Here is a 12,186-nt window from a genome sequence, read left to right as displayed (position 1 = left end):
TGACCTGCTTTTAAATAAAGCAGTTTTTTTTTTTTTAAGTGTAGCCCGTTTTCCTTACAGGAAAACGAGCTGCACTTAAAAAAAACCGAAACCTTTTGTTTCGGTATTTTTTCAGGGCAGGGAGTGGTCCCTTGGACCACTCCCTGCCCTGAAAAAATATTTTTGGGTCCAGTCACAAACTGGAAGGGGTCCCATGGGGACCCCTTCCAATTTGCGAGTGGGTTACCATCCACTTGAAGTGGATGGTAACTGCGATGCCATTTGCGACCGCATACGCGGTCGCAAATGGTAGTGCATCCCACTGCGACTCGCAAATAGGAAGGGAACACCCCTTCCTATTTGCGAGTCGGAAATGCATATTGCGAGTCGGTAACGACTCGCAATATGCATTTCTGCATGGCAAACCCACGTTTGCGACTCGCAAACGGCGATTTTCGCCGTTTGCGAGTCGCAAATGGTTTGCTACATCTGGCCCTAATCTCTTTTTGTGACTGGTCTTTCTACACCTCATCTCATTTCCCCTCCCCTACGTCACCCTTCTCTCACTATGTTGCATCTCTACACTTCTATGAATACCTCAGCGTTATAGCTGTCGACTCCTCTCTGCTGCAACCTCAATCTCATCTCTCTGTCCCTCACCTCAGTGTACGGCAACCCTCTCTCTCTTTTCCTTTGTTCTGTTTATAGCACTCTGTACCTCACTCTAAAACCTAAATTCTCTCTACCTCGGTTTCTATGCCTATTTCTTTCTCTTTCTACCTCTCTGTTTCTGGCTATCGCACCTTTCTCTCTTCACCTTATGACTCACTCTATTGCACTTATCTCTGTACCTCATTTATAACTGCCTTCTCTCTTTACTTCACCTCACTTTCTATACCATTCCCTTTCCTTCCTGCCTCTGTCCCCTCCCTCATACTTAGCAGAGTCAGAGGTCAGGTTCTAGACAAGGAAGGATATACATATAAAGAGGAGATGAGGGACAAAGCAGGGGAAGAGGAAGAGAAATTAATGAGAAAATTATAAGCTTTCACCCAATGAAATTGTGAAACTTTTTTGTGCCGTGCTCTGATTTTTACTGTTGTAGAAAGCTAATACTGAAGGAGGCTTTATTTGTGATTATGAATATCTGGCAAATAAGGTACCATTTCAAGGGCTCTTTGAATATTTCTTACTTTAATACTACACACTTGTCCACTAAAATCTATGAAGTCACCCATACAGTGTCCTTTCTACAGAGATTGGTTAGTCACTGAGGGCCTCATTTACAAGAACCAGACGCATCGTCATGGATGCATCAGATTTCTTGCACCTGCTGCACACCCCCTAACAACATCATGAATGTGCTGTATTTACAATACAGAGCTCCATGGTACACATTTTCACAGATGAGTCCGAATTTCTGAAGCATCTGTTGGCACTAAACTGATGCATTTCTAGAGTTGTGTCGTTAAACTGACCGAACTCCAGCAATGCAAGGAAAGTTCCATAGGAAAAAGCCCTGCATCAATTTTACACCTGGTCTGAACAGGCTGTAACATTTTGATGCGGTGAAGTCATAGAAAGACACAGTGAAAAGTTGCAGATTTCACTGTGTCAGTTCTACGTGGCTTTTTCCGTGGGAAACACCTTTGCTGCGTACACTATACCTAGCGCAGATAAAATGTGATGCAAGGATTACATATTGGGCCCAACGCATCAGTTTGTAAATATGGAGCAGTGTAGTGCAATGCTAGCCCCACCGCTGCATAAAAATAATGCAGCGGTGGCGCCATGGGCTAGTAAATGACTCCCAGAATCCCAAGTAAAATACTACCGTTGCAGGACAAAAAATCTAGATGCAAGCAAAAAATACAGTACTTTATCAGTGCTTATTCAAGGTTTCTTTTGGCACTAACAGACAGCTGGACACTAGACAGCCTGAGCTTTTGGTATTTTTTAAATGGCCCTTTTCTAAAAGGAAGTTTAATATGTAATTCAGTACTGCTTGGAATCATAGTGCTTGAATTAGGTAAAATGGAAAATAAATGTAAGCTGTTCTGAACATGGGCCCCACAATATGTCTTGTGAAGGCCCCAGAAATCCTTAAGATGACACTACACACAAACCTAGCCCTTGAGCGAGTCTGTGGCACCTACCTGTGCACGTCTTTTCATCCGCACATCGCTGGCAGCCGGCAGGGCAGTGCCTGCAGACCCCATCCACCGCTGTGTGGTTCTCGGAACAGAACGTCTTGCAGGTACCCTGTTCCAAGACGAAGCTGCTTTCACAGGTCAGACAGGTGGTGGCTTTACCAGTACACGTCCTGCAGGGGGCGCTGCATGGTGCGCATGTTCCAGCCAGGCCAAAAAACCCACTGTAAAAAGGTAGTAATACACCCTTATTGTCTTTATGCTTAATCATACTCCAGTCATATATTTCTGAACTTTTTACAGTAAGTTAATACACTAATGTGCATCCATACTAAGTGAGAAAAGCAATGCAGAAGAAATCCCAAGGTTCTAAAATAGCATTTTAGGTCATTAAGTAGTGTGATACGAAGGGCTTTTGAAGCTATGCGGCAGTGATGGGCCAAATTATGTGGTAAAAAAGACGAATTGTGCAGCATATTATGCAAAAGAAAGGCAAATTATTAAGAACGTTATGTATGTAACAGAATAGTTTAACATTTTAATAACCCAAATACAAAGGGGCTCCCAGCGATTTACATTATGCATAGAGTTCTTCACCAATAATTAAGCACAGGAGTATTCTCTTGTTATTGCTGCTTTTTCTACCCCGGGGAGTAAAACAGAAACATAAAACATATGCATCTTGTAGACACAGATAACTAGTCTACCTGCGATGGTTGGTCATATAAGGTGTGCCTCATTGCTTTGGGCCATACTTCTTGGGTTATAAAGCTTAAGTTTCGAGCGCATCCGACCTTGGCCCTGTAAGGACCTCTGGCAAAGCCTCCTACCATCAAACAGGAGCCCTCCAGAATAGCATATTTCATGTTTATTATGAATGTGTCTCACTAGGAAGCATTTTAGGCCTGAAGATTTAAAAATAATTCCAAACTTGCAGGATCTCCTTGAGGTAAAAAAGACAGATGTAAAATGTTTAGGGTTTCTTTTTTAAATCCAAGTGCTCTCTTAAAATAACTGCTACTTTGACAACAGTGTCTGTAATGTAAATTGAACTTGTGTGACTAGTGAACCAAAACATGAAACATGTTAACACTTTAAATAATTTAAGTATCTAATGGTTTTGTTTACTGTTGTGGACAAAAGGCGCCCTGCAGTCCATCAAATGGGGGTATATACACTATTCTTTCAAACATATCACCGCTTTTACTACCTGAATACTGCAATTAATAGCTCAAAGGTGAAAAAAAACTCTTTTGTTAAGTAACTGGCATAGATAGCTAGAAACACATTTATTGCTAAAATCTGCAAATGATACAGTAAGGCCCATATTTATACTTTTTTAGCGCCGCATTTGCGTCATTTTTTGACGCAAAAGCAGTACAAACTTACAGAATACAATTGTATTTTGCAAGTTTGCGCCACTTTTGCATTAAAAAACGACGCAAATGTGGCGCTAAAAAAAGTATAAATATGGGCCTAAAGCCTTATAGTGAATAATGTTGTTCACTATTTGTGTAATAGAAACATTGACAGAAAAACAGGAAAGTGGAGCCTCAACCGATGTCTCTAAGGACTAGCTGCCCCAGTGTTTCAGGCACTGAATTTTGCCACCTCTGACGCCCAGGGGTCCTAAAGGCAGTGCCAGGGGTCGCAAGGGGCAAGCCAGGTCTCGCACCTGCGACCCCTGGCGGCCCCTAAATGACGTTCATGTGTATAACAGGTACTACTGACCCCAGAGCCAATAAATGTGTATCCAAGAAGGAGTGCACACCCAAGATTGATTTTGCCAACACAGGTAATTTCAGGTAATCTCGGATCTTTACCCACCAAAGACCATGCGCGTTTCAATGACGTATAAATAAATTAGGCCATTTAACAAGAAATGGGTAGTGGCTTTGTTTTTCCTGTAGCAAACAAAAAGCACAAACACCTCCAAAATAGTGATTCTAATCGGTAAACCCACCTCCCTAACCATACCACGTATTATACAAACTCATATGGGAAAATTCTACGGCCTGAGGAGGAGAAGGATTTTGACAAGGAATCTGAACTATGAGAAACCATAAATGACCAGCCAATGCCCATTTTAGGAACGGCTTGCAAGCCCCTGCATTAAAAATCACCTGAATAGCCACAAACACTCCAGAACAACACCTGATCTACAGTGAGAAATGTGATAAATATCTGGAGCACCATTAGGGGCCACAACTTGATGTTCTAGGCCTTAATGAGACTTGGTCTGCAAAAAACTACATCTCTGACCTAGAAGTCATTCTTCCGTAAGACTTGAAGCTCATTCCTAGAGCAGAGATCCAAGAAAACAGATACACAAGTGCATTCAAACATGTTTCTTTGTTCAGAGTTGTCCTCTGATGGGCTTCAGTATTTTAGGTCTGACCATAAAGTAAAAGTGGGCAGTAGTCTGATCAAACACTTTCATCCCTAGTGACAAACATATCTAACCCATCACGTCATCACGTTGAGGTTCCCGCCACCTACAAGGAGGTACTAGTCACCCCTTCTTTAAAAAGCCCAATGTGGATGTAAACAGCCAGTCAAGATACTGGTTGATCTCGAGCCTACTAATTAAGGCAAATACATTAAGAAGGCAGATAACCAGACAAATGCAACATCATAGCTAAGAAATGTCCCTTCTTCATCACCACCAGCAAGGGTTTAGACCAATGAGATGTGCAGAAACTACACTCATTGACATCACCCAGGAGTTACTGAAAGCCTTCTATGAAAATCAACCAATGTCATCAATATTCCTAGTCTTCTCAGTATCCTACCACACCCCTAGTTAATCCACCCTTCTCTGATGTCGCCAGGAGAATATGAGTTCTGCAGTAGTGCACTCCACAAAAAAACGATTATCTTCACTTTGAAAACACACGTAGTACCATGAGTGGTCTCCCAATAATCAGCAGTGTTTCCTTATTTTTAAGATGTTTGTTTTCACTATCCCGATGCTTTTTCTCACCTCAAGATATTGCTGAAAACCTATGTGGATAACACAGAGATCACAATATCACTTAGACTTTGTTACCAGTCTCATGCCAGTCCAGGAGTAGAGTTAAGCAGTCTATGTTGTGTTGACTAAAAGAAGGAAACAATGTTTTTGGCAAGATAGGCCCAAACTATCTCCTGTTTGAGTAACCAACACCATTGGTAAACACTCCAACTCCAGTATCCAAGGTAAATCCAAGGTAATTGACTCACCTTTTAGTCAGCACTTTCACCTCCCAAACGAATGACGTGATAAGGGATTATGCATCTCCAGCTAAACTTGCTCTGCAAATCAGACTATTATTTATATTTCACTACAAGATCATAGTCTGTGTCTTCTTACTACCACGTCTAGACCATTGTCACTCTACAGTTACATAAGTACTATGTTTCCTCCAAAGAGTAAGGTACTTACTTCACAACAGACATGACTCCTAAAGAAGATAATTAAATTATTCATAAATCAACTATGCGTAGTTTTATTCTCCTCATGAAAGTAATCTTGGCCAAATCAATAATATTTAAAAGTAAACCAGTCAAAACACCTACAATTTGTTGTAATGCTCTTTCCAGAGATTTTTATGGAATCAAACGAGTGACAATATCTCTCTCTAAAAGGAAATCATTTGGCAGAGTTAAGTTAAAACACTCGATTTCTAATGACATCAAATACCCGCTTCATATTATCAGGCCTGTTTGTGGTTCATAGATGTGTCTGAATCTGATTAACATGTTTGGATTGTTTTAGAGAAGCCATTTATTGCCCAGTATTCTTTTAAAGATGTTATACAGATCACTCTGAAACCCAAACACTTATCGTTACCTACTCTCATTAATACTTGCTATAGTTTATAACCTGTCTTGGCCACTGTTCTTTCGAAAAGAGAAGAGATGATATAACAAACATTTAAAAGTTTATAATATTGTGATATATTGGCAGAGATGGACATTTCGTAGTATAAAGTCGGTGCGTTCATTACTTAAAGATGATTTTGATTTTTCCTTTTCTCGACTAAAAGATACATGCGATCTTTAATTGCTGTTATCCCGATATACTAACGTGTGTCCTATTTATAAGAATATAGAAAAATTGTCCAAAACGAACATTTGTGAGCATACCATTTCTGGACTTAGGCATGCCTACTCTCAAAAGGCGCCTATGTTGTACAATGTATCAAACCTAAAAGAAGAGAATAGTTGAAAACGGGATATAAAATTCCATCCATAAATGGGAGGAAATATTGTCTACGTTTCAGTCTACTTCAAGAGTAACAAACACGATGCTGACATTTTGCCTTAATAATAGGATGTTCGTAACCTCATTTTATTTTGGATAAGTCTCATTCTCTTGCTGAGGAATGTTGCTGGTCTGGTAAACGTTAGACAGCAGATGTATTGCATATGTTATATGTATGCAATTGGTTAGAACCAGTCCCGGCTCGCTGTGCTGTGAAGGGGTGGGTTGGCACGCGAAGGAGGGGGGAATTAACATAAAATTATATTAAAGAAATGAAAAACATACCTTCCTCGCTTCGTTACCGTGCTGCCGCTCCTTCTTCCTGACAGGAGGCACGGGCTCCCAGCCTGTCCTTCGACCAAACTAGACACTGCTCAGAGCAGCGTTGGGATTGGTTGGAAGCACCCAGCCAGGGCACTCCCAGGCAGACTGGGAGCCTGTGCCTCCTCTCTCTGACAGCACAGTGCGCATGTGTGTTTGGCTGGCCCGAGACACACATGCAGGCTGAGGGGCGTGCACTCCCCTCATCCCCATCATCCCCAATGCCCCGCCCCTTTCACAATGAAACAATAATAAACATGGTTTATTATCGTTTCGTTGTAAAAGGTTTGCAGTGGCTGCTGCTGGAGCGGCGATCCCCTCTGCCATAGCAGAGGAGCCGCAGCTGGTTAGATCAAGTTGGGATTCAAGGTGACCAATTGATTAATAATGTCATGAATACTTTCAGGTTAGTGACTGAGTGAAATTAGTTATTTAGAAGAAATACATTGGTAGATTCACCTACAACCATAGCATTTTAAGATATTGTATCAATCTGGAAGGATTCTTAGATCACCTCTTTGAAAAGGTGGTAGAGTTAAATCCCTTGCAATCATACACTTGACATTGTTATTTTCATATGTTTGAATTATGCAATAAAAGCGCAGTAAAGTGGTTCACATTTACCACATATGTATCTACAACTAAACATGTATTTCCTGTAGCGCCTATTGCTAATGCAATAAGTTTAATGTGCACTGTCAGATCCTACTCGGGCAGGGACTCAGGACAGTCAGGGACTACTGGTCCTGATAATGGTGATTGCAGTAGTTTGCCACTGATGTCTTGGGGGTCATTCTACCACGCTTCTGCAATCTGGGCCATGTACACCCTTTCCACACTTAAACTCTTAGGGTAGAGAGGGCAAGCAGTCATAGGCTTTCCAGGAAGGTAGTGTGGGGGCAAGATCTCAGACCTTAAAAGTCAACCAACTGACACAATAATATATTGTGCAGGCCAATGCTAATATTTTGTTTTGAAAAAGTACTTTAATAACACAGCAAAACATAATACTACACAGTGCAATTAGGGTTCTTGGGTCCAGGGTTGTAATCCTGTTTGCAATCTTCAAGGACACTAGGCTTACACTTACAACATGGTGCACTACGGTTTGGTACCCTCCCATTGTCCATAGGTGTATAGCATGGACAGGCACAGGTAGTATTCACTCAAAATCACCCCAATGTTTAAAGGCCCATAAAAGTTCAGTTCACTTTCACCAAGTAAAGATCTTGTAAATGCCTTAGGTTTGTACTGTACAATTCTTCTGCTTCCTCTCTCTCTCTCAGTTAGGCCCTGAGGTTATCTGTTTAATGTAGGTACAGCTTCGCACTGCAGAATGGGTGCATTCAGAGGTCCTGCACCATGTGTCAGCAGTGGCAATGATCTGACTCTGAACTTGAACCTTAGGCAGGCTCAGCTCGGCAGGCTGAGATACAGCCCTTTGCTTTGGCACTAGTAACTTCAAAGTCCAGGTGCAAAAAGGGAGAGGCAGGACAGGGTGGATGGACACGTGCATTTTCAACGCCCCTCTACAGCACGCGGGTGTCTATGGCAGTTGCAACCTCTGGGCCAATCAGGGCTTCGGCATTGTTAGTATCAGGGAATCTCCTACTTCGCCATTGACAATGAAAGCATGGTCTCATGGGAACATGGGAGGAGGCCGATAACAGATGATGCTTTGCAATTCAAAACTTGGCATAGTTCACATCAAAAGCTGCTTGGGGAGGTTGGGGGACTACATCACACATGGGTCACTCCTGGATTTTTCTTCCTTGTAGTTGCCTGCTACTTCTGGTTGTTCCTCATGCCTGAAATGTCCTTGGCTTTTTGTCCTAGACAGTCTCTCCTCCTGTAGTGTCAGGCACATGCCTTCCCAGAGACAGCCTTCTTGGGTGTAGGCAGACCCTCAGCTCTTCCATCCGAAAGTGCACACTTCACCCTGGGAGACTAGTTGTCATGCAGACCCCAGCTCCAGCCCCACAGAAGGCATTCGATTACCGTTCTGAGCACTGCCTTCCTTGGTCATGAAGAAGTTAGAACTGGGGTGGCTTGGATCTCACTTTTACACTCATTTCCAAACAAGAGATGTAGGCCTACTGCCTAATTTTTTAGAACCAATTTCGGTAATTTTCTGGTGGTTCCTCAGATACAGTCTTTGTGCAAGGTGACACCAAGTAGCAATGATGCTGGCTCCAAACAGGAGCATTCAATACAAGGGCCCAATGAAGTGTGCATTTTCTGCACCTACCTGTTATTAGCCTTCCTGAAGTACTAATCAGGGACAGACAAAAGACATAGGGCCTGATTACAACTTTGGAGGACGGTGTTAATCTGTCCCAAATGTGACGGATATACCACCCGCCGCATTATATCCTATGGAACTTGTAATACGGTGGGCAGGATATCCGTCACATTTGGGACGGATTAACACCGTCCTCCAAAGTTGTAATCAGGCCCATAGTCCCTGCCTACAAATGCCTTCACCTTAAACAATAGAAACTGCAGTCCCACCTCTCACCCCAACCATATACGAAGTGTACGTGTTCAGGAAGAACTAACAGCAGCCCTTTGCTAACAAGGTCCTCATTGAAATTCCAAGGGTAGCTCTACTTCACTCTCCCTCACTTCAAGGTTTGAATCTCCACCACCCTTCAGCCACAAGAATGCAGGCAATACACTTCCATCACCTGGAGAAGTTGTATCCATGCTCCATTTTGTGCCATGCAACACAGGGTTATTATGAAACAACACTGGTTCCCTAGATAGAAAAGGTAATACAAAATGCTAAATAATATATGCAAATCAAAACAATGTTTTAATATATCACCCTTATTTTTTTTAAATATGATAAACCAGGGAACATCCAAAATGGATACCACTGATCACAGTTCTCAGACTATCACCCATAGGCTATAAACTCACAGCATGTACACGTGCTCAACATTCACACAGAGTGTCAGTGCAAGGACCTTGGACTGACATAACAGTGGAACTCTACATGAGAGAAGGTTAGAAGACCTCACTCTCCTTGATTCAGAGAAAAGCTCTTGTCATACTAATGATTCCCAGACACCTGGGCCCAGATTTAAGAGGGCCTAACACCACATTAACATATTTTTTATGACACTAACATGGCTCAACAAGGCCAAATTCACTGCACCATATTCACAAAGTGGCACAATGTATTGCACCACTTTGTAACCCCTAGCGCCACATTGTGTCTGCACCAGACATAGGCGGTCATTCTGACCGCGGCGGGCGGCGGTCGCCGCCCGCCATGCAGTCACCGCCAAAAGGAGACCGCGGATGCCATTCTGGCTTTCCTGCTGGCCCGCGGGCGCCCGCCAAAAGGCCGCCCGCCGGCCCAGCAGGAAAGCCCCTGCAACATAGAAGCCGGCTCCGAATGGAGCCGGCGGTGTTGCAGGGGTGCGACGGGTGCAAAGCAGACAGCATGGGGCCCTGTTAGGGGGCCCCTGCACTGCCCATGCCAGTGGCATGTGCAGTGCAGGGGCCCCCAGGGGCCCCACGACACCTGTTCCCGCCATCCTGGTTCTGGCAGTGTAAACCGCCAGAAACAGGCTGGCGGGAAGGGGGTCGGAATCCCCATGGCGGCGCCGCAAGCAGCGCCGCCATGGAGGATTCCCTGGGCCAGGGGAAAACCGGCAGGAAACCGCCGGTTCCCCTTTTCTGACGGCGGTCAGAATGGCCCTGGAAGCACCGCCAGCCTGTTGGCGGTGCTTCCGTGGTCCCCGGCCCTGGCGGTCATGGACCGCCAGGGTCGGAATGACCCCCATAATGTTTACAAGGGGGGCGTTGCCCAATTAAGGGGACCATAAAAATGGCACAGTGGAATCTAAGGGATTCCGCTGTGCCATTCTTAGTTGTTATTTTCAATGCCTGCACAGAGCAGGAGTTAAAAGAGGGCATACCATTGTTTTCAATGGACTCCTACGTATTCTGCAGGATTAGCGGCAAAAGTTTAGTGCTAATCCTGCACAGTACATCAATAGCATCAAAAATGTTGATGCTCTTTCCCCTACCCCGCGCCATGGTGCGCCGCATATTAAATACAGCGCACACATGGTGGCAGTATGGGCGCACTAAGGGGCGCAAAAAATGTGGTGCTGCATTGAATGCAGTGCCACTTTTCTTAAATTTAGGCCTAGGTACACTGCCTTCACCATTGTATGTGACTTATTCAGGGAATGGACAGTAGTTCTATAACTACTGTAAGGAAATTCCTCCTTTTTTATGTTCACCCTCCCATTTTTGGATTGATGTTGCTGGTTTTTCGACCTCAGAGTGCACTAAGGCCTGCTAACTGGAACTCAGTGCCAGTTTTCTAACCCCTTACAAAGTGTATGTCAATTGGCTGTATTCATTTGGCAAGTGCTGACTTACTTGTAAGTCCTTAGTATATATTATCCACGATATGTAAGGAATGCTGGTAGGTAAGGACTTTTTCCTTGATAGGGGACTTTTTCCTTGATAAGGGAGCAGAGAGATGGGCCAGTAGTTCTTCAATTCAGCTGGGTCGGCGGATGTTTTTTTCAGCCACAGGGACCTCTGTGGCCTTAATCACCCCAGTCTCCCCACATCACCCATGGACCGAGGAGTCACCACAAACACACCCCTGTCAACAACACCTCAACCAGAGCATCCTTGAGTATCTTGTCATCCTGCATCAGTAGCATCAGGAGCACTCCATTGTCGTCTACGGAGGTTGTTGTTTAAATGCTGGAACTGGACTAGAAAAGGCTATGGTGGGCAGGTAACTATCCAAACTATCCTCTCTCGCCCCTAGACCTCCATCTTGTCCTATTTCTTTACCCAGGCCGAGTAGCCTAACTCACTTTTACAAACTTTTGAAAAGTTTCCAAACTTTTTGTTCACCAGTGCTTGTTTGGAGTTGTATTTAAAAGTGATAATATCTTCTGAAATCTACCTCTCTGGAACCCTCTGGTGAATTTTACTCATCAAGGTCTCTAAAAATTCATACAAATCTACTCTGTATTAATAAAGTGGTGTCCTGGTTCTTTTATGTTGTGTGACCTTTCTTATTCCGCTGTTTGGTACTGTTAAATGCTGTACACTATGTTCCTTTGTGCAAGCCTTGCTGCTTGAAAGCCATAGCTACCCAGGGTTGAGCTTACGGTTGTTTAAATGAACCTGACTGGACCCAAGACAGTTTTTGTGAGTGTATTCCACAATAAAGCTCCACAGCCATATCATAGAGTACACCCAAGTTCTCTCACCTACTATAAGGGCAGGCACATTTTGAGCACTCCTATAATACGCACAACAGATTCTAGACCTCGCATTACCAGGGACAGGCCTAGGCCTCTACACTCTTGCTACGATAACATGGTGCCAGGGCCAAACAACAAGTCAGTCTACCAGTTTCACATGTAGTTAGGTACTGCGGGCAATGGTACACACCAGTTTGCCATGCAGGGGACATTCCCATCCCAACACACATCTTTTCTTTAT

The 12,186-nt window shown here is 43.7% G+C and overlaps 1 protein-coding gene across 1 annotated transcript in view; it reads right to left on the bottom strand.

Annotated features, from left to right (window-relative positions):
• The window catches only part of PCSK5 (proprotein convertase subtilisin/kexin type 5), a 1,225,695-nt gene that overhangs the window by 67,137 nt on the left and 1,146,372 nt on the right, over positions 1-12,186 (bottom strand). The window contains exon 30 of the mRNA XM_069229360.1: positions 2,136-2,353. Within this exon, the coding sequence (XP_069085461.1) occupies positions 2,136-2,353 (218 nt within the window). The remainder of the gene's footprint in view (positions 1-2,135; positions 2,354-12,186) is intronic.

Source organism: Pleurodeles waltl, chromosome 1_1, assembly GCF_031143425.1.
Source record: "Pleurodeles waltl isolate 20211129_DDA chromosome 1_1, aPleWal1.hap1.20221129, whole genome shotgun sequence".
Lineage (NCBI taxonomy): Eukaryota > Metazoa > Chordata > Amphibia > Caudata > Salamandridae > Pleurodeles > Pleurodeles waltl.
This window is presented reverse-complemented; position numbering and strand designations above follow the sequence as displayed.